Source organism: Argiope bruennichi, chromosome 1 (genome assembly GCF_947563725.1).
Source record: "Argiope bruennichi chromosome 1, qqArgBrue1.1, whole genome shotgun sequence".
Lineage (NCBI taxonomy): Eukaryota > Metazoa > Arthropoda > Arachnida > Araneae > Araneidae > Argiope > Argiope bruennichi.
The window spans coordinates 126,817,046-126,840,431 of record NC_079151.1 but is presented as its reverse complement, the minus strand read 5'-3'; the positions used below and the strand labels follow the sequence as shown (position 1 = coordinate 126,840,431).

Below are 23,386 nucleotides of genomic sequence, written 5' to 3'. Positions count from 1 at the left end.
ACAGCAGATGTTCCTTTTTAAGAAAATTTTTCTGAACTAATTTTATATTATTTTAAGAATAATATGAAGTATTGGAGAGTTTACAAATTTATTTTAATTATTTCCCTATTTCAATAATGATTTGTCAAATTCTCTTTATAAACAAAAATATAAAGGGAATTTGACAAATACTTAAATGAAAAATATTTTAATTCTTAAGTAACTTAAATAGCTTCTTTTTATTAATTCTTAAATAAAAAAATATTTTAATTCTTAAATAACTTAAATAGCTTCTTTTTATTAATTCTTAAATAAAAAATATTTTAATTCTTTCCCTGTTTCAATGATTTGTCAAATTATCTGTATATTCAAAAATATAAACATAATTTGACAAAACTTATATTTATAAATGTTAATAAATATAAGTTTGTTTAATTGTGATGAGTTCGAGTTTCTAATTTTCTAATTTTGTTTTGAAAAGCCTTTGAAATTAGATAAGTGAAATTAGACTGGATATAGGAGTGATTTCTTTTCATATTTCATGAAAGTCAAGTATCTCCAATTTTTTGTTTAAGTATACCGTTGAAAGTACTCAACAAGTAATTACTTTCTTTGATTATTGAATTTTTGAATTTTTAATCAATAAATATTTTTAAATGATGGAAGTATTTTATTTAACAGCACACTTTTACTTAATTCATAAATTGATTATGAGATATAACATGTTTATACGAGGATAAAAGAATTTGTCGCTATTTCCCACTCTGTTTACATTCAAATTTCAAGTTTGAACATGTTTACATGCAAATAAAAAATATTCTTTTGAAAAAAATAGCAATGAAAATAAACTTATTCAATATAAGGTTTGCAGTTGTCAATTTTTCATTTCAAATTAATTTCATTTTGTGGAATTTAATTATTTGAATATAATACATAAATTATATTCATAAGTATTTATTATTTGAATTTATTATTAATTTTATAATTATTTGTAATTTTTTACAGCATAAAAATAAATAACTAGCATCATAAAAACAAACATCCTGAATATTTCAATTTTTAATACAATGAATGCTCATGATTGGAATCTATTGTAGAAAAGTATTTTATAATTATTAATCATTAAAAAGTTATTAAAATTTGTGTTTTCGTTTCCAATATTAAACCCAACTTGCTTAAGAGGTCCCCTGATTGCTAATGGAAACTTCCTCCTGATCGTTTTGAAATAAAGAAAAATATGAGAAGAAAACTGCTGTGTGAGAAATAATGAAAAGATGAGCGGTGCTTCTTCCTTCAGTCACGTCATAGGCAGTCTTCTTCCTTAATCCCTTCCCAAATAAAAATGACGTTTTCATTTACACGCGTGGACGAAAAAGCAGTCAACAAACGGTATTGAAAAATTACAGAGCAACTCACGGAAACGCATCCCCTATTCTGCCTCGAAGCTACTGCCTTGGTTCGAGTTTAAAGACAGAATGAGAGAGAGAGAGAGAGACAAAAATCCGGTTTTAGGTAGTCTCCTTGCCTGGCGCTCTCCTCAACAGGTAGATAGGTAAAAAATTGCTGACCTTCAATGACTGAGAGAGAGAGAGACGCATACTTCTGCTAAAGTTGCAGCAGGTTTCTCATTGGCCAGCTACCTGTTCAACCAGGTACGACCTTCCAATGGTTGCAGAGATCGTACCGACGCGGGTTGAGCAGGAAATCTCGTAGTGCAGTTGAAGCGGACACGTTTCCTCTTCGCCATATTTGTTACCATCATTTGTTATTGACGGTTCGATCGGTTTTGCTGGAAGGGTTGTTGAGTTGAAAAAGTGGAAGAAATACTCCCATATGGATTGTGATTAAGGATTTTGTGAGTGTGAATCAACGATGACCACCCCAATATGCAGGTGTCGGGTGTTGTACCTGGGGTCGGCAGTTCCGCACATCACCAAGGATGGCCTGCAGGGAATTCAGGAACCGCTCCGGGATTTGTATCCGGAACAGGGATCTTTCTCCGCCAAGGGGATCGATTCCTGGTTAAGTGTCTGGAGCAATGGGATATTGATGGAAAATGTGGATGAATCCATGAGGCAGGTAACTCGGTTTTTCAATATCGAAACCCTTCATTATTGTGCTGCTATTCGGTATGTAGTTGTTCCGGGAAATAATGGGGAAAGGGTCGAGAAATTTTTGCCTTTGGATAGCCCCTTTGCTAGATATGCTGATCCCAGTCATCCTCCTTTATTTGCCTGCATTCTCAGACGGACGACTGGGATTAAGGTTCTTGAATGTCACGCATTTATTTGCAAGAAAGAAGCTGCTGCCAATGCCTTGGTCAGATGTTGTTTTCATTCATATGCTGATATGATGCAAGCAAAGCAACTGGATGAAAATCCTTATTACATGGAAAACAGGCGATCTCAGTCTTTGTCTGGATTGAATACTCTGGAAAAAGTAGAAGTGTGGCGCTCTAAAGGAGAAGGTTCTGCATTAACTACTGCATCGAATGGAACTCATAAAGGAGGAACAAATGGAATAAAACCCAATCCACCTCCAAGAAACAATGTCACAAGTAGTCAGGATGATGATAATTACAAGATTTGGACTGGAATTGCTCCTACAGAGAGAGAAATGCTATATGTAGATGCTACGGGTACAATGCGAAGTTTAAAATCAGCAACAGGAACAATGAGGTCCGCTCAAGCTAAAATCAGACAGATGGCAGGAGGCATTCCAAGACCACCTCCACCCCCATCCCCAAGTCTTTTCAATGGAAAGGAACATAAAAGTAACAAGCCTTCAAAGCCTTCGAAATCCAAAAGTAAAAAGAAACAGAAAGAACAACAAATCCTTATGAATGGTTCGAGTAGAGTGATGAATGGTATGAGACCCGTTTCAGTGATGGGCCACTATGGATCTATGCCTCAACCACCTCCTCAATTACCATATCGCAATTCCGGATATTATACAGAGCGTAGAATGCCTAAAAACGGCCGTCTTCCCATACCAGGACATGAGGAACCAATTTACATTTCAAGTAGTCGTCCCCTTAGTCCGGTTTCAACGTACCAGCCTGGAGCATTTCCTTATGAACAATATTTTATGCAATACGGAACAGCTCCAAGAAACATGCCGTTTCGGGAGGGTCTAGTTCGTGGACGCTCTTACCAAGCATTACAGCAACAACATTACTACCAACCTCAAACATTCCATGCACCAGCACCCCCAGAAAAACCTTCTTTTATTGTAGATGCTCCTGAAGGCAATGACAAGGGATCTTCAGAAGATCAGGATGGGTCTCCTTTCAATACAGGGATATATAAAAAGAAAGGACATCTCAACGAAAGAGCTTTCTCTTATTCTATAAGGCAGGAACACCGTTCAAGATCGAATAGCTTGGCCAGTCTTCAGTTTTATTCTAACACTGACTCTTTGAATAAGGATGGAGAGGGTCCAGAAAGGTCGAGGGATGAAGACAGAAAAGAGAGAGAGCTAGCTCAGTTGGTCAGTGGATTGGACTTAAATGACAACGGTATGCCAGGAACAACTTCAAGTCGTAGAGGAGAATCGAATTTTATTAAGAAAAAATCCGCTGCATATCAGAGGTGAAAATTATATTAACGGTGAGTAGATTTCCTTTTCTATTTTTTAAATTAACCAATTTTTAGAAATGTAAAAAAGACAAATATTTAAGATTAATTAATTTTTTTTATCAAGGGAAATTGTTAGAAACCCCTTTTTATATAATAGTTATATTATATTTACTTGCAAATTATGTTATTGATATTATTTGACTAATATGAGTTCTTTGATATAAATGTCTACTTTGGATCAAACTCATTATAAAATGATGAAGGTATTTAAAAATATCAGCCTCTACAAATTCAATAAAATTCTTAAATTGATATTGATATCTCTGTACAAAATACAAAATTTGAAAAATGTAAAATTCAGTCGAGTAAGAGGAAAAGCAGACAATATTTCAGTCATTATGCTGTTAACAAAGCTATTACTATGCTACCTACAACACAACTTTATAAGAATATCGTTGTTGATATTATTGATTGATATCGTTTTATCGTTAATTGATTGATTAACGATAAAACGTTTAATTAACGATTGATATCGTTTTTATTATACTTTCTTCCAATATTTAGAATGTTTAAGAAAAGCTTCTAACAAAGTTAGAATTTAAAAAAATTATTGAATGCACAAAATTATTCTGAATGTCATATTTGTTTGCAAGAAGAAAACATTATTACAGTTGATATTCATAGAATAATACTAGAAAACAGTATTAAAACACTAATAAGAATACAAAGAAATTCTCTATAATTTTTAACGAAATTCAGAATTGACTGAGAAATAAATACAAATGCTGAATGATATCTTTAAAAAATGAATCTTCATTACATTATTATAAATGTTACAGATAACATTTTCTCACCTTGTCTTGCCCATTCAAAGTACATGGGAAAAATTGTTATTTATAAATTGATTTATATGAAATATTATTATTTATACATTGTTATTAAAAATGTTATTTATATAATATTATTTAAAAAAATTTATATACCAATATCAAAAAAAAGAATTCGGTTTTATAATTTTTTAACAATTTCTGAGTTGTTTTTTACAAAGCCATTTTTCTAGAAAATCTGAAATGAATAATTATGATACGAAAGATATTAAATTTCAAAATAAAAAGGTGACAAAAATAAATTTTTATTTATTATTTTTACCAGTAAAGAAAGGTATTTGAAAAACGTGATATTTCCTTTATGACTTTTTTGTACTTAAATCATAATCGAACTCAACGTTGATCCTAACTGCGAAAATGATTCCAAAGTTGTAATTTAGTAAATTAGATACGAATTGTGAATTCTTGAATGGTAAATCCTGTAGAATCTTGATATTGTTTCTATGATACACGTGTTGCAGTGTTTTTTCATGCATTGCAACTTTGGGTTATTTGGAATTAGTGAAGCGATTTACCCCAAAATAAATACATTCTTTTCTTTCAGTGCATAAATACATGCAGGGGTTACTGTCTTTTGTGGATTCTAAATAGTAGAATAGTGTACTCACGCGTGTAAAAAAGGAGAATTTATCTTGCACATTTATCTAAATCAAAATTCCAATGACATGGCAGATATACATTTTGTAAGCAAATAATCGCTAGTACTTAGTTACTATATTCAGAAAACAAAAAATTATATACAAAGAAGATTGTTGAATAAAAAATGAAGGAAATGAAGTATAAAAAAAATGACATCCGCTCTTTAAAAAAATAAATGTTGGGGAAAAAAAAGAAAAGAAAACATTTAACGTTACAAATATTGGTTTCAGAATTGATTTAAATATTGGGAAAATTTTAATACTTAACGGAATAAAACTTTGATGCAGTATAGAAAAATGATTCAGTTATGCATGAATTGTTTGCATATTATGTTTTTAACCGTTTAGAAGAGCAAATAAAAAATGGTGGGAAAAGGTGAAAGAACTGATGAAAAAAAATTGAATAACAAAATATTTAATTAATAATGTTTTTAATAAATAATTTCTTATTAAAAACATTAGTTAAAAATAAGGGTTTTAAAATTAATTAATTAAGAAATTAATCAAACATAAATTTCTTGAAAGCAAAATATTAATTAAAAAATTCTTTATTCTTCACAATCTTTTTTCCCTTTATTATTAAGTGAAAATAAGTTATCAGATTTCTTGGAGTCAATTGCAATTCATTTATTTAAAATATAAAAGTTAGTTTTTCTATTTTCATGAAAGTTTATTAACCTTACTATATTATATTATATTATTATTGTGTATGTTTGTTTTGGCAATATATTAAATATGCATAGTTACAATATAACGAAGTTAAAACGTTTTATGACAAAAGAAAAATATATTCATGCACTGACCTTAAAACGAGATTATATGTATGCTATAGAACATTTTTTATGATATTATAATTTTTATTTAGCAAAAAACTATTATCTTGAAATAATAATACAAAAGTAATAGTTAAATATCTGAAATTTTATAATTTTCTTTACTAATACGATGTTTGTAAAAGGAGTAACCTTTAAAAAAAGTATTACTAAAAGTATTTTGGTATTTTTAATAACCTGTTTTGGCAATAATATGATGGTTTCTATAATGCTAGTTCCTTTGTTCATTACTACTGGCCCATTTTTCAACCTTTTGATCCTTTTTTCAAATATATCTTTGAGACGAGGCGGCTTGGTAACAATGTTCTCCTTTAATGGTCCATGGGGAATCACAGTTTCACACATTTGTCAACTCAAATTTATGATAATCAAACCAAAATGTACATCATGGAGTTTTTGAAGCGGGTGTTGAGACTAAATTCATCTATAAAGCGTATTTTATACTTATATATTCTACAAAAAAAAAAATTTTATATTGAATTCGAACTTCTAGTCTGAAGAAATGTAACATGATATTGTTTCAGGCTCGAATCGTCTATTTTTATTTTATATTTTTAAAATCCTCAGCAGCATTAACGTGCAAAATGTTTTTAAAAAGCATATTTTTTATTGTTCCGACGTGTATGTGTGTAAATGTAGATACTAAAGCAATGGAAAGTATGGGAGTAAAATATACTTAAAAGTATTTTCTTAAAAAAATCATTAAAATTTGTGAAAAACTTATGGAAAAACAGTTTCAATCGTTGTAATTTTCTTTCTTTCTTTTTTTTTTTTAATTTTAAGTTGGATAAAAGATTTTTGTGAAAGAATATTCTCCAATTTCATTCAGTAAGAACACTGCAAAGGTTTTTATAATAATGTAATTTATGATGAAAAACGAATTTGATGATTTTCATCTCCCAAATATTGATAGCACCCTTTTCAAAATCAGTAAAACAAACGTTTCAAAACTCACGGCAAATATGCTCCCTCAATCTCAAATCACCAACTGTCTTTAAACATGATATTTTACGAGATAAGGAAATTGCGTGTCCCAAACCGCTAAGCAAAAGCACAACAAGACGATAATAATGAGCATCGAAGCAACAATTGCAAGACATTTTGCAGACGTGACTGGTCTGTTAACGTAATGGTGAGCAACAGATAACTCCCACGGACGAATCGTAGACAATTCGAAAAGCGACCCACGGATTCTCTTTTTTGCCTATTTGGGCCGGAAACCTATTGAGCCCACAAACGAACACCTAACTTGCGACCACAGAACCTGATTTCGAGAATGATCTACATTTATTTTTTGGTTGTTCGATTTTTAATTGCTTTTTTTTTTTTTTTTTTTTTTTTTTGCTGTTATGCAACGAACGACAGGACACAGTTCGACACATTTTTTTTTTTTTTTTCGAATTTGATGATAATTGTGAGATTGGGTGAAAAAAAAAAGAGAATAAGGCTTAAAATGTATGTTATATTATTGTGAGCTTCGGTTTATATTAGTAAATCACTGCTTTTTAATGCACTTAATTTATTGATATTTTTATAAAGATTAATTTAATGTTGTTGTAAATTGTTTAATAAATCTAGAAAGAATATTGATTTAAATTTCATGAAATAATTTCCAAACATTTGCTTTTGTTATGTTATGAAATTGAGCTTTAATGACAAATTATGATACATTTCTTAAAATTCAATAAAAATGTATTTATTTGAAAGCCTAGTAAACTATTTTATAACTTTATATTATTTAGAAAAATTATAGGAAAATAGTGATAAATTATTAAAATTTGTATTCTCCATATTCTCATCATTCTTCGAATTAATCTTTATTACGTTTATAATTTGATTTCATTCCTCTCTTTTATCATCAAAAATTAATAGTTTTTTTCTGAATAGTTTTTTTTTCTTCGTTTTTATAACATTTTTTCCTTAAGATACTTAAAAGATACTTTTTTAATGTGTGATCATGAATATAAATCCTAATAAAAAGATGTTTACTGAAACGTAATAATACATATGCGCATAAACAATTATAAAAAAATATTAGTAGCTTCTCGTAACAGGAAATCAGAAAACTATGGCTGAAAGCATTTGTAGCCTTTATTTTATACTTTTGGCTCTTTCGATTGATATTTTAACATACATTTACATGATAAAATATCAATCATACTTCTGTTTACAATGGCTAAACTCTTTGCCATACATTAAATTAATATCAAAAATATATCGACAAATTTATCCTAATATTTAAAAGATTAGCAATAAATAAATAAAGCGATTCCTAGTATTAAAAAAAATTACAGTTATGAAATTATGTAGATGTTATGATTTTTACATATTCTTTTTACCTTTTATCGTTTTAAAATTATTTAAGATATTTCATATAATATATCAAGAAAAAAAAATGATATCTCACCTTTTACATAATATTCTTTTTTTAAAAATAAATGCAAAAATATTAAAATAATATTATATAAATTATTTTTTATTCATTTTAAAATTACATCCTTGTTTTACTAATTTTATTTTTTATGTAATATATCATAAAAACATAACCATTTTTTGTTTTATCCTCGATGTCAATTAATTTTGTGATGTTAGTCAAAGATATGATCATATAATAACGACAGCCATTTAAATAAAAGAAATTTCGTCCGCAAATCATTTTAAAACTTGAAAAAAACTAAGTGCGCAAAATGAAACTCCTTGTTAAATGATTTTACAGGAAATCTTTTAATTGCTTATTCAACTCACAATTCCCAGCAATTTGCATTAGATTAGCTTTATATGTAGAGTCGTAAAACATTTTTCAAGGTTAAAAAACATGTGATTTTAGCAGTTCAAAAAGCTTCACACTTTGATATGAATACATAATAATTCCATGCATGGAATTTCTGATCCCTTATCTACGTTTTGTTTTATTTTTAGCATTTAAACTTAACATTTCATATCTTTACTTTTCTACAGAAAATAAAATCTTTTTATGCACATTTTTTTCAATAGCTTTTAATTCCTCAATTTTAGTAATAAATTGGTTATTATTAGTTATTGTTAATTATTAATTTTAAACTACTTTTTTTATTCGAATGCTCAACACAGGAGATAGAAAAGTTCTTAAATAAATGATTCATTTGATTATAAAATAGCATTTTCTTTGAGAAAAAAAAATAAAAAATTATTTTCTACATAAATTTAAACGCACAATTTATAATTACAAATTGTGTGTATAAATTTAAGTAGAAAATAATTTTAACTTACATTTTGAACACACAAAAAAAGAAAATATAATTAAAAAATAAATTATACAGATTAAAGAATTATCAATTAAATATTATTTTATTAATAAAATTAAATATTATTTCCTAAAATTCCATTTAGAGTTTATTTTTAAAATTTTCTTCAGAAAGTAAAAATTGGTGTGCAGGCATAAAAATTTAAAGGAAAGAAAATGTAAAAATTTTATTTATAACATACTAAGCCTAATAAGTTTTTTATTTGTTCTACTTTTCTTCAATGGTCCTTTTTCTCTCCATTATTGGTTTAAATATTTTTTGTGTGTGATGTTTTCACTCTTTAAAAAATACTTCCTTGTAGTTATTGTTCTGTATTATTCCCCTTCTAAAGGTTTCTTTCTTCTTCTAAATCCAATTTCTTTTGTTCTTCAGTGATACTTATTCTACGGAAATCCATTATTCTTCGATAATCAAATCACTTTTAAGATTTTAGTCCAGTTACGATGGCAGTTAACTTCCTCGTTTGATTTAACAATACAATTCAAGTATCTTGATGTTTGAAGAATGCCATTTAATTTCCTGAAGTGAAATAATGATCTTGTTTCGTTATGACGCTTACGAGTTCCATTCTTCACACGTTTATTCTTTAAATATTGGAACATTCTGTACATAGTTTATTAGAAGCATATATACATCTTGCTTTAATCAAGAAAATATTTATATTTCAAAAATATTTCCATGAAATGTTTAATTATATTACATTAATACTTCAAAAATTCTTATAACATTTTCAAACATTTATGTTTTTTTTCTAACTTTATTAATGTTATAAATAAAATTAAACTGACTGTCATAAAGTGTTATAACTGCAGTTCAATTTAATTTATTTGTAGGAAAATTATGAAGTTAATTTTAACTCTATCCTTATAATATTTTTTCTTTGCTAAATATACTATGGCAACCAATTTGTTGGTAACCAATTAATATGGTTACCAACATTATTTTCATTTCAAAGGAATGTATTCGAAAATTGATTGTTATTCTAAACTTAAATATAATTAATAAGTTTATCCATATATCCTAATTGTTCGATGTGGCAGGAATTCCTTTTATTGGTCTAACCTTCTGAGCTTGGCCTTAGCCCGTATTTTTTGAACTTGATAGTACTCAAAATGATATTTAGGTATATGAATCTGGATAAGTTAATATGTTTTTTAAAACAGTAGCAAAATAAAAATGACAAAACTTTTAACCATTTGATCTCTTTGATACTATCTAGTTGGCAATATCTTGGAATCAGGTCCGACTTCATAACTTAACCTATCTTTAAAATATTTAAAAATTTATTGGACTCAAATTAAAAGAATAAGTTTAGCTTTTAAAAATTGCTTTAAAAATATTTTTTTTAATGCAGCTAGTTATTAGTAGCTGGAATGTCATTTTAAAATCTATATAACTATCCTATCTATAAAAGAATGAATTCTGTCATAAATTTCTCTAACATTCGGAATGATAAAATAAAAGTAATTATTTGACTTTTGAATTATATTTAGGAATTTATAAAATGCCTGCACTTCATATATTGGGGGTAATATATAAGCGCATTTTGTTTGTCTGGAATATCATACACTTTACATTAAGAATAAGAATCAGCTGTTCTCGACAGAGAAGACTTATTTATAATTATTCTCAACAAAAAGGAATTATTTACAGAAAAATAATTATTCTCTTAAGAAAGAAAATAATGTTAAATTCAATATGATCATATTTTTTCTATTTGCAATGTTTATTTGACATTCTATTGAATTATCGAAAAGAGTTTTAAAATTACAAGATGGAGAATCGTTTTCTTGTTTAATTTTCTGCTTTCATAATAATAATATGGTATTATTATATGGAAGTACTTTTTTTTATTTCAATGCTATGGAATTTGCGCATTTCGTAAATACGCATGATGTAAGGTATTTTGAAACTCCTAATTGAGAGTATTACTACATCTATATGAATTCTTGACAATAATAACAGATTGTTAAGTACACGTCACGATAGTTCAATGGTCTCTTTGGCTGTTAACAGTTTCTGTGTATATATTAACACAAAGTCTCTTTAAAGTTGCCCGTACAGTTATTTAATTGTCACGCAAGTTTATACGACACGCAGTAATCCAGTTTTTGAACAGAAAGAAATAACCTAAATATCAGTGGAGCAACTGCCTATATTTTTTTTAAAGAAAGCAGACGATTTTATTTATTTAATTAAAAAAGTTTCGGAATTAGATTGAATTTTTGTGAAAATAATGTTAGAGAAGTGAAAATTTTGCCAGAACATAAATTTAAAGCTTTTTTTTCGTAAAGTAATCAGACTAAATAAAAAATAATTTTGTGTCCTTATTTCATTTATTTTACCCAATCTATGTCGCTTTTTTATCTATACGCTTGTAAAAAACAACAATTTTATTAAAAAGTATTATCAATTAAAATTCAGTAACTGAAAACTTAATATTAAACTAATTTCTTTTTTAAAGAATTTTAATTTAATTACTTAAATTATTTAAAATTTTCATTCAGTAGCTTAAAAATTTTACTTCATAATACCATTATTAAAATAATAGTCGATAAATTTGATTATTCTTAATAATATTGATCAAATGCAAGTGCATTTAATTTTCAAAAATTGTATTAATATTCTTGGGTCATTACTATTTCAGAAAGAGAATTTATTTCCCTGTTTATTTTTGCATTCAATCAAATTATAATTTATTTACATTATTTAAATTATTAAACTAGACAATGCACAATACATAATTATTTGAAACTATCCTCCGAGTTCTTTTCATAAAAATTTAAATTATTATTCCATTTTTCATAGGGTATTTCACCTTGACTGATATTAGGGAAAAAAAGAATAACAATCATCCTAGAGTTTGATAAGGATTCTTTATACTTCATTTGAAAAAAAGAAAAAAAAATAGTAGATTTTGGACGAATGTATTACAACTGTCTTATTGATTAAAATTATAACTACACGAAGCTCTTATTTTCATTCTCTAAGAAGCAAAATGAAACTGAAATTCATTATAGAATAACATCTGTCTTTAGAACTATTGCCATAATAAAAAACATAAACTTTCATATTTCTTTTACAAAAATTTAAAAACATAATTCAAATTTAGAACTTGTAAAATTAGGTACAATAAAATGGACTTTTGCTATATAAAAACGGCTTTTTTAAATCAGTTAATATAAAGTAAAATCAGTAAACATGAAGTAAAAAATTCCTTAAGAAATTTTTTATCTCGCAATTCATTTATTTTATGATTATCATCTATAAAAATAAATTTTAAGAATAAAGAGAAAATAAAATTAATTTTTATACATAACAATCATAGACTCATCATTTTCTTGAGATTAAAATATCGTCTGCAAAATTTTTGTTAATTTTTTTAGAGAAATATTTCGTTAGAAAATTTCAATTCTTCAATTCAAAACTTATTTCTCTGCTTTCTGAATTTAGTAGAATCCTTATTTCTATTGAAATAATACTTTGGTTTGCGAAAAGATGTATTCTTTTGAGTTATGGTTTGGTATGCGTTTCATATTGTAAAATATATTTAATTCCCTTTATCATTTAAGAGAATCATTATTCATTTTTATTTATATTTCAATTTTAAAAAAGAAAGTATTTTTTTCCTATCAGAATGCAAACAATTATTAAAAGCAAGGTTAATATATTCTGAAAGAATTGCAATATAGTTTAGAATTCTTCTTGTGAAATTGAATTTGTTTAGATATGCAAAAGCTGCATTTCAAAATAAGTAAATATAATAGTAATTAAAAACAAGTAATAAATATAATAACAGCTTATAGTAAATAAAATAGCTATTATTTTTTTATAAATAATTTCACTAGAAAATCTTTTTTGCTAATTTGAATGAATTTTAATCTTTAAAGGCATCCATGAATTTGTTCATTGTTGCTGTTATTTACATTTGCCATGATGCATTAAATAAATTTCTGTCGATCAATCTGTTTTCTGTCTCTTAATATATCAAGATTTATTAGTGCATTATATTTGACATTAATTAAATATATTTTTTAAATAGCTGAGTAATTGCTAATAGTATTATTTCAAGATAAAATGACGATCTGACACACCGTACATTCTCATCTGTTTTCATTTCTTGCAATGCATGGTTTTTGATTTGCTTTGAAATTAACATACGCCTATTTGAGGTTCTGTAATTAACATAATTTTAACTTGCTCAAATAACAATTTTTAGTATCAAATGAAAACAACTTTGGTTATAACTTTCGAGTTGTTCTTTTGCAAAAAGTATCATTGATTAGGAATATGGAATTACTACATAATTTGATATTATAAAATTAATTTTAATTGCTATAATCACGATATATACCATCAAAAATGCGATCATACCTCATTACGTTGGCGATCTATTTAGCAAATTTTTTAAAATTATAACAATAAATATTGTTAAAATTAGTTATATAAAGGATAAAGAAACCTTTTTACTTACTTTATTAAACAGATGATTTAGATCAAAAGAAATTTCCACTTTAGAAGTAGTTTTTTTTTTTTTAATTTCACTCAAAGGTAATTGCGTATCAAAATTGACACGATAGTAGTTAATATATATGAAACAAAAAAACATATTATCAAAATATAAAATATTGAAGAAAAAAAATCTTACTCTTTAATCAAACATTTTTCCATTGAAGAGATATAAACCCATTAGCTTAGTTATCTGACTTGACTTTTCTTTTACAATCTTATTAATTAAAACTATTAACTCCCATTTGGCTACCTTTCGTCACATGACTAAGACAATATATTTATAAGCTATAGTACCTCAAAAGTCAGTAAAAGTTATTTAGAATTTTAATTAATAATGATGTTAAGTTCTGAAATTACAATTTGCAAAACATTTTTTAAATATCATTAACGAGAAGACAATAACCAAAGAGAAGTTCTACTTAATAGTTTAATTTGAGAAAAGTTTTAATAATGCATATTAAAGGAAAATTTGTCATAAATTTATAAATTGGAAATGGTATAACTTTACGGTATATCTCTCTGAATGAAAAAAATATTTGATATAAGGTAAATATCAAAATGTTGGGCTCATTATTTTTCTGCAAATGCAGAATTTTTATAAACTCTAGTGAAAACTTAATCTTTTGTCAAAAAAAAAAAAAAAAAAAACTGACTGACTGATTTCATTTTATATGTAAATCTGAAGCTCTCTTTCTTATAGTTTGCAAAATATAGTCACAAGCAAACAAACAAAAAGATTTCCAACTTCCAATCTTATTGTCTGCAAAGTTTATATATCAGCTGTCTTGTTCGGTTTTCTTTTTATCACTTTACTATAAATTATTCCGTTATCTGTTAATTCGATAGTGTGTAAAAGTGGGTATTCTTTTTCATTCTATAACACTTCATGTTTGTGTTGTATGCCGTACTCGTTTGTGACATAGTGTATATTTTAATTAATGATATTTTGTAAATCGGTCTTAAACAAAATGATTATAATAATAATTCATTTGATTTTCTCTTTTATTCATTTTTTCAATTATATTTAATTTTATAACTTATTTTAATTTTTAAATTTTATTTTTGATTTACTTTTTACTTATTATTCCATAAAAAATTCTGCATAATGGTTTAGTTGTCTTTTATATTTACTTTTGTAAACCTCATGTTGATTTAATAATGAATGCATGTTATTGTAAACGAAACATCACATGTTAACTTCAAAACATGTGAGACCATATCTGCGAATAAAAATAATAAAAGAATCTTAAAACTGTTTTCTACCATTTGCCTCCTAATATATTTAATTAGACTCCATAGGTAGAGTTAGTATTCTCTAAAATATTAAATGAATAATGAATGAATAATTTTACAAATGTTTTTGGATTTGTAAACGACCCTTGCTTTTAAATAATTTTTATATCATTTACCAAGCCTTTTTCTTGCATAGTCGCTATTTCAAACAAAGTGAAAAACTCACCGGACGGCTTAGACTTAAATTAACCCAGTTAGGCTGTTTCATCGAATGCATTTTTTTATTTTAGCCAAACAGATTCGGAACCGGTTGTATTTCGAAACTATTCCCTGAACCGATTTAACATCATGTTTGAAACAGCCTTGAATGAAGAAATGCTTTAAATTCCCATCTCGTTTAAATATATAAAAAATTAACCTTTTCATATATCGATTTGTGTCAGATTATTATGCCTGCAGTTGCTCGCAGTCTTTCGAAATATTGCTGAAAACTAAATAGACTTTCAAAGCAAAAGTTGCTGCAAACGCTTTCTCTGACTTAAAAAAACTAAAAATTTTCAATGATTATTTATTTTAAGAATAAGCTGTCAATAACTAAATAACGCCACTGTCATAGAAATCAAATCCAACCAATTTTAATCTAGAAATTTGTAAATGAAATAATTAGTAATCACTGTCAATTATTTTTTTTTCTATATAGATCAAAATGACATATAATATAAAAGGATTTACAAAAGTAACTCAAATCAATACAATAAATAAAAAATAAATCGTATAATAAACATATCTTAAGAAATCATATATTAATCTTCAGACAATCAATCGAATAAATTAAGGACGCAGTTAATACTATCGGTTTCGATTATTTTCAGAAAATGGATATGATTTATTTCATGAAAATGCATTTCATAAGAATAATTAAGAAAAATTGTTGCATCAGCGAAATTTCACAAGTAAACATCATGCAGTTATTTTTCAAAACTTATTTGCAATGTTGCTTACTTTTATGGCTGTTTTTAATAAACTTCAAAAATAATTTTTTTCTCTGATTAATAGGTATATTACTTGCTAAAAATTCTATCACTTTTTCCTTTTTAAATTTTTTTATACTCAGTGTATTATTTCAAATGAAAAAAAAAGAGCGAAATGAAATTGGAAATATATTTGTTTGTGAAAAATACTGAATTACAAACTAAATAAAATAATAGTGAATTTTTTCAGATTACATATTTAACTGTTTCTTTCTTTTTCCAGGTTCTAAATCTAAAGTATTGCTTGCCTAATTTTTCTAAATTCTTGTAATTTTTTTCTTCTTTTTTTAATAATGGACAGTGGAATGTTAATAATGGACAATTTCTAGATAGTTTAAATAAAATAATTACTAATTAATTAAATAATTATAATTAATAAATTACTAATTAATTAAATACTTATGATTTTTAAATTATTAGATAGTATGTTGAATATAAAAATTCTTTAAATAAGTGTCTTAAATCCTAAACATAAGATATAAAACTCAAATGCCATATTCAGTCGTTTTGCTTTGAGATAATATTTTAGATTAATTGTTCGAAATTTCTGGTAACTTATGGTTTACTTTAAATGGAAAGAAAAATTAGTAACTATTGCGTTAAAAAATAAAACAAAAAATGTTTATATCCGCCATAATAAACCAAATGTAAGGCTGAAACCATAATAATTTTTTTAACAATAAGCTCCTCACAAATTCAGACGAAAACATAAATATTTTGCAGACGATTTAAAATTTTTATATTGTTAATAAACCTTACATTTCTTTTATAAAAATGGCAACAGATATCATTTAGGATTTAATACGGCTGAGTCATTTAGGCAACACCCTTATTGTTATATCATACTGTTCATTTCATAACATAACAGTAGCTTTTTTATGATTCGTTTGTTGGTGCTATTAGTTTTTAATCTCGTTTATGTAGAGGCACGCCTGTTAAAGAAAGGTCAGTTTTCCATGCAGGCGGGCTCAGTTTTATTTCCTAAGTAGAGCAATCACCTTGAGAGAAATGCAATGAGTAGAATTTCAAGTAAATAAATAATACATGAATCTTGTCTATATCCCAAACTTATCGAATAAAAGGCTATTAATACCTCCTCACATTTTTACACACGAAAAGTGTCTCAAGTGCCTAATTATCGTCACTTCTAATCATAAATGCAAGGTTAATTACCCTGACCATACAAAATTTGTCAATAAGAATGATGGATTCATCATGTAAAATGTTTTAAACAGCTATAATAATTATTAATTCTTAATTATAATTCATAATTTTTCATTTTTTATAAATTTAAAGCGCCACTAAAAAGTAATTGCAAGTAATATGAGCGAAAATATTCATTAAACTTGAATGATGCGTTTGTAACCAGTTTTTGATTTAAAAATTATTACTTATCCATGAAAGATTATTATTTAATACTCAGAATTTTTTTCCCAAACTTATTGCATATAACGTGTAATTTATTATCATAAATTTTTATTTATTCAAACAATAAGATATAACTGAAATAAATTAAATTACAAATAAATATAATGGGTAAAAAAAAAAGTGATTTTTCTTTTTAAAAAATATTTTAAATTTCTTTCATTCTTTTTTTTAAAAAATAATAATTTTTATTATTTAAAAATATAACCAAATCCTACGAAGATGTTCAAACAATATTTTTCTTACAGAATTTAATTATTGATTATAAATGGATTCAATATATTCTTATAGAATTTAATTAGTGTGACATAATTTCTTTAGAAAAAAAAAGACTTTTATTTAGCAAACAAAGCTTAAAATGTACAAATCGACTCTAATGTAAATTGCAGTGTCACAAATAAGATTTAAAAAAATGGAAGTTAAAATATGTATTTTATTTTATACTATTGCTAATTTTTTTTCTAAATCATTTGGATCATTTATCTGTATTATTATTTCATTTTTTAAGAATAATGTCTTAAATTAGGAATTAGAAACTTTCAACGAATAAAATATTTAAATGTTTCAAACAATTTTTTGAAATGGATATTGCATACTTTATTTTATTAAAAAATGATAAATTAAAAATTTATAAAAGTATCTTCTAATTTGAAAGAGATTATCTTAATTCGACTTCTAAAAATTTAAACTAAATTAAGATTTATTTAATACTGTGTGGAAAAGCAATCATTTTTATGAAAAATTCTGAATTTTTCTGAATTTTAAAATAATTTCGATTTTTATTTTCATATTTATATTTCCATTTTATTAAAAAATTTCTTTCTGCAAACATTTGAGCATATGTACATCATAAGGTTTCAACAAAAAGTATTTGTTCAATTTAATTTTATTATACTGTTATTCTCAATGAATTAACATAATTCCCATGAATTCATGTAGTTGTTCTCTTTTATGTTTGAAAATATTTTATCTCAATTCGTTTATTAAAACTCTTGCATTGTTTCAGAATATAATTTTTTATTATTATTCCGTAGACAATTTTTTAGACAGCATTTCATGAAACATATCTCCGTGTGACAAAAATTTTCCTTCATTTTTAATAAATCAATACTATTTATTTCATGCGTAGTAACGGTCTGTAATTCCCCCCCCCTCCTTTTTTCTAAAAGAATTTTGGATGATTTCCAGCATTGTTATGCTATATTTATACCAACATCTGACATACCTGTCACTTGCCGAACGCTTGCTTGCTTCGAATGGACGTGACAGTAGTTTTATTTATTTTTCTTACATTTTTAAGGCGTTACGTAACAGAAGATTCGATCAAACCACAATCTTCCGTAGCAATAACATGAAAACACATTAACGTCGACGTCACAAAAAGCAACCAAACTCGATATACGAATTATGAAAACATCAAAAATGGTTAGCAGAACTGCGTGACATCCATGAAACCTGCGCTTGTGCCTTTAAGGCTTTAGTTAGATTATAATAATACCCGGCGGTGGAATGTTTTCATTCTGTATTTGAGCATTTTTTTTATTTATTTATTTATTATCCCCACCTCCCTATCCGCGAACGCAGGGCCGAGAAAAACCTGTTGAGGTATTTCTACGCTGGAAAGAATTTGCTTTCATTCTTAAAATCCAGGAAGTCGAGGGGAAAGAAGTCCGACAACATCTGCTCTGGCGTGGAGGGTTATGCTGCAGCTGCAGGGCAGCTGAGGGACTGATTACTTTAGAAATGGCAGCTTGTTTTCTGTTTGTAGATGGCAGGATGCCATTCTGTTGGGATTATAATTCTGACATAAAACAAAACAACTGAAGTATTAAAAATTCGTACCGAAATGAAGTCAATGCATGCTCCATAAATTTAAAATTCCAATTTGAAATCCACTTAGCATCGCGCAGTTACTACGCGCAACGTTAAGAACAGTTCTTTTTTTTTTATTCTTCTTCGGTTTGGTAATTCATACTGGAATTTTAATTCACTTAAATATAAGTATTGGAATTTGTGTAATTTATTTAATATCGTTTTCTATATACATTGCAATCATTTTCATTCTTTAGCATTATTAGGATAATTCTAATCGAAATTTATTGATGTATTGCGTATTAACATTGGCGCGTTTTATCCCTTGAAAAAATTTCACCAAAAAACAATAGGTTAAAGCACATTCCAATCGATACTTAAAGAAAAATGTTTTTATTAGTTTTTTTTGTTGTTGTTGTTGTTGATGATGTTTTTTGTTTAGCCCGATTTATACAATATTATTGTCTATTTACATAACAATCTTTCGTGTTCGTTGGCATTGATGAAGAAAGTATTATCTAAATTGTCTCGACTTTTTTGAATTTTTAATATATTTAAACAGTTTTGCTTAAATTATTTTTAGTTTACTTTATAATTTTATTAATGCACATACTCTTTACGATTATCTAAAAGAACACATTATGACAATAGGCTTAAAAAGTTCTCGTCAAATCTTCGATAAACACTTGACACTTGATAAAAATCCAAGATTTTTATCAAGTGTCGCAATTTTTTTTTTCAATCGCAGATTATTTTTTTTGGAAAGTCTCGCATAAAAAATAAACAGCAATGTACAAATAGTAAAGCAAAAATAAACTATATTATAATTTCATCTTAAATCTTCAAAATTATCTCTGATTTTTGAAAACAGCTGTAAAAATAAAAAAAAATAAAAAGTCCTCAAATTTGTAACCAACTAACATGCTAAAAGTCTTTAAGTAAATATAAATAAGAAAAATTAATTATGAATTTCTTCAAGCACTTTAGAATTCACAGATAATTATCGTTTGGGTTAAATTAGAGTTTTCGTATTTAATAATAAGTAAATACAATATGATATGATATTAAGTAAATAATAATACACTAAATAGTATATGATATAATACTAAATATATGATACTAAAAAAGAAATATGATAAAATCTTGTGGAACGTTTATAAAGAAACACATTAATCAATAAAAAAGAATCATACGATCTGAAATTCCCTCTAGATGTACACGTTCACGAACTAGCTTTTCCACGATGATTTGTCTTCAGGTGACTGATTTTCCACTACCTGCTACATTCATGTAACCTTTTGAACTTGCTGTCAAACTACTGCAAACGAGGAAAAAACACTCGTGATCCTTTTGAGAAAATCATTCGTGAGCAAGAGGTTTCAGACAATAGCTGTTTAATATTCCAAAACAAAGATTGGCTATAAAGAATTTTGAACCCAATTCTTTATGTAACTATAAAAATGGAAAATGTTTATTTTAATATATTATTCTAAAATGTTGGCTAGCAGTGAAATAAAAAAGAAGACATCAGAGGCAGCTTAATTATAATGGGCAATTTAGCTGTCTTTAGTATTATTTTACGTGTTGATATTTTACATAATTCATAAAAACAATTTTTTTAAGGTCACTTTTAATAAGCACGAAGGAAAATAAAATTGTTTGAAGCAAGTTAATTCTGCTTAAATGTTTTTTAAGAAATGAAATATTAGTTTTCAAGTATAAAGTTCTCAACTACTTATAGATTTTAGTGTTACTATTCATAAGCAAAATAAAAACAGGATGGATTTACCATAAATAAAAAGAAAATTATCAAGATTGTATATTATATTTCAAAGGATCTTCAATTGTGTATAAATGTTAACATTTAATTTGAATATATTTAAAAACATGTTTGGTTTGATTTGTTAAATTATCATCTCCATTCATATATATGAAAATTGTGTTGGAACAGATCTCGTGATTTTGAATCGTGATCAAATGGCAAAAGAGATATTTGAGCTGGCTTCGTATTCTCAAAACTTCTAAGCCACATTACCTTTAAAGCCTTTGATCCAAAAATTCTTTACTTTACTCTCTTTTGCTGGATGAGTAAAACGTCACCAAATTTTATTTTGCTCTACCGAAGTTATATTCACCTCCTTGCTTATTATTATAAACAAGTTATAAATGCTGATGTTATAATATTATTCTAAGGAAATTCTTTACATTTTTTTTCACCTACTCACTATTTCTGGATGAGTAAAATCTTGCCAAATTTTATTTTGCTCGACCGAAGTTATTTTCGAATCCATACTTACTATTAATGAAAGGTTAAAAAATGCTGCTTTTATAATATTATTCTAAAGAAAGTCTGCTTCTTTTCATTTCCCCGCTATTTTTGGATGAATAAAACCCCAAGACAATTCATTTCGCTCTATCAAAGTTATTTTCATCTCCTTACTTACTATTAACAACATGTTAAAAAATGCTGCTATTATAATATTATTCTAAAGAAATTCTTTACTTTTTTTCGCTGCTCACTTTCTCTTGAGGAGTAAAACCTTGCCACATTTTATTTTGCTCTACCGAAGCTATTTTCGCCTCCTTACTTACTATTAATGACAGGTTAAAAATGCTGCTATTATAATATTATTCTTAAGAAATCCTTTAATTTTTTTCATCTGCTCATAATTTCTGAGTAAGTAAAACCTCATTACATTTTATTTTACTCTGCTGAAGTTATTTTCACCTTCTTACTTATTATTGACAGGTTAAAAATACTGTTATTATATTATTATTCTAAAGAATTCCTTTACTTATTTTCACTTACTCACTATTTCTAGAGGAGTAAAACCTTGCCATATTTTATTTTGCTCTACCAAAGTTATTTTCGTCTCCTTACTCACTACTTTATTCACTTATTTCTTTACTTTTTTTTCTGATTTTTTAATATATTTTTTCAGTTCACGTAATATAAAATATGGCCCATGCAAGTCTCACTTGATGTGCACTGGAACAATGGAATATAACGGAATCTTTCACAAGAGCTAATTTTTTTTCCCCTCGCCACTTTCCGAGAGCAATGATTCGTTCCAAACTCTTTGTAGTCCCTCTTTTTAAAAATTCAATTTCGCAATTTCGAACGTGACTCAGGTGAAGCATCAATGGCATGTCCTTTCCGGATAGCTCACCCTTTAGTCCGTGGCCTTTGTCCATCTGCTACTACAAGGTCATAATAATCAGTAGCAGACCTAAAACAATAGCACGTACAAATGGCCACACGAACACCAAACACCTTGGTGAACAGATTTGTTTTCTTTTGCGTTGTTTCCTGTAAACTTGCATTATTCATTCCAGGATAAAGGAACTAAATAACTGGGGTTTCTTTTTTTTACTTATGCATTTTATTTTATTGGAAAATTTCAATAGCTTGTACGAAATCCTTTTATCATTTCGGTGAATTGCTATTTTCTCTTAAACGCCTCAACAAAGGAGCAATTTCGAACAAAATAAGTTTCATGTTTATGTATAATCTTTCAAAATCTCCAAACTATTTTATATAAAAATAAGAAAGAAAAAAATGTTCCATAAACTGTCGCTGTTATATAATTAGAAGCCAGTTAAAAAAAACACATTTTTAGTTATAACGTTGTCTTAAAAGATTGCAATGAAAATTGTGGTACAGCATTATTTCAGACTAAATAAATTCGACCAAAACAGTTTTGCAATTGATTCAATTTTCCTCGGCTTGAATATGTTCACAAAGAATAAAGGCAAAATACTAGGCAAATTAAGCAATTTTTTACATATAATGAAAGTTTAATACCTTTTAAAGCTGTTTTCAAGGTATTTCAATTATCAGGGCTATTAAATTATTCAAATCAAAAGTCAACATTTCTGAAAAACATTCTTAGGACTTCTTCATGTTTTAAAATTCATTTAAAGATCAAAGTGGTATGTTGACTAACAAGTTAAACAGCTACTGAAAGCTTGCAGCTAGATTATTTAGTTTATTCTGAAAAAGTTTTTCTATTATTTTTAAATCAAATTTAATTTTTTTACATGCTCTGTACTGAAACTAATTCTTTTTTTCATAATTTGTGATTTATTTTTACAATATTTTCTATTTTGTGCTTTATTTATTACAATAATTGTTATTTAAAAATCAGTTGTGTTTTTTCTTATATTAAAGATA

The 23,386-nt window shown here is 26.7% G+C and overlaps 2 protein-coding genes across 6 annotated transcripts in view; one reads left to right on the top strand and one right to left on the bottom strand.

Moving 5' to 3' along the window:
• Positions 1 to 1,541, bottom strand: part of LOC129973292 (uncharacterized) — a 29,863-nt gene extending 28,322 nt beyond the window's left edge. For all 5 annotated transcript variants that reach the window (XR_008784967.1, XR_008784968.1, XM_056087493.1 and 2 more), the window contains exon 1: positions 1,396 to 1,541. The gene's annotated coding sequence lies outside the window, so the exon portion shown is untranslated. The remainder of the gene's footprint in view (positions 1 to 1,395) is intronic.
• Positions 1,542 to 1,576: 35 nt separating this feature from the next.
• The window catches only part of LOC129973276 (uncharacterized), a 50,755-nt gene continuing 28,945 nt past the window's right edge, over positions 1,577 to 23,386 (top strand). Inside the window, exon 1 of the mRNA XM_056087491.1 lies at positions 1,577 to 3,587. Within this exon, the coding sequence (XP_055943466.1) occupies positions 1,852 to 3,573 (1,722 nt within the window). The 5' untranslated portion in view covers positions 1,577 to 1,851 and the 3' untranslated portion in view covers positions 3,574 to 3,587. The remainder of the gene's footprint in view (positions 3,588 to 23,386) is intronic.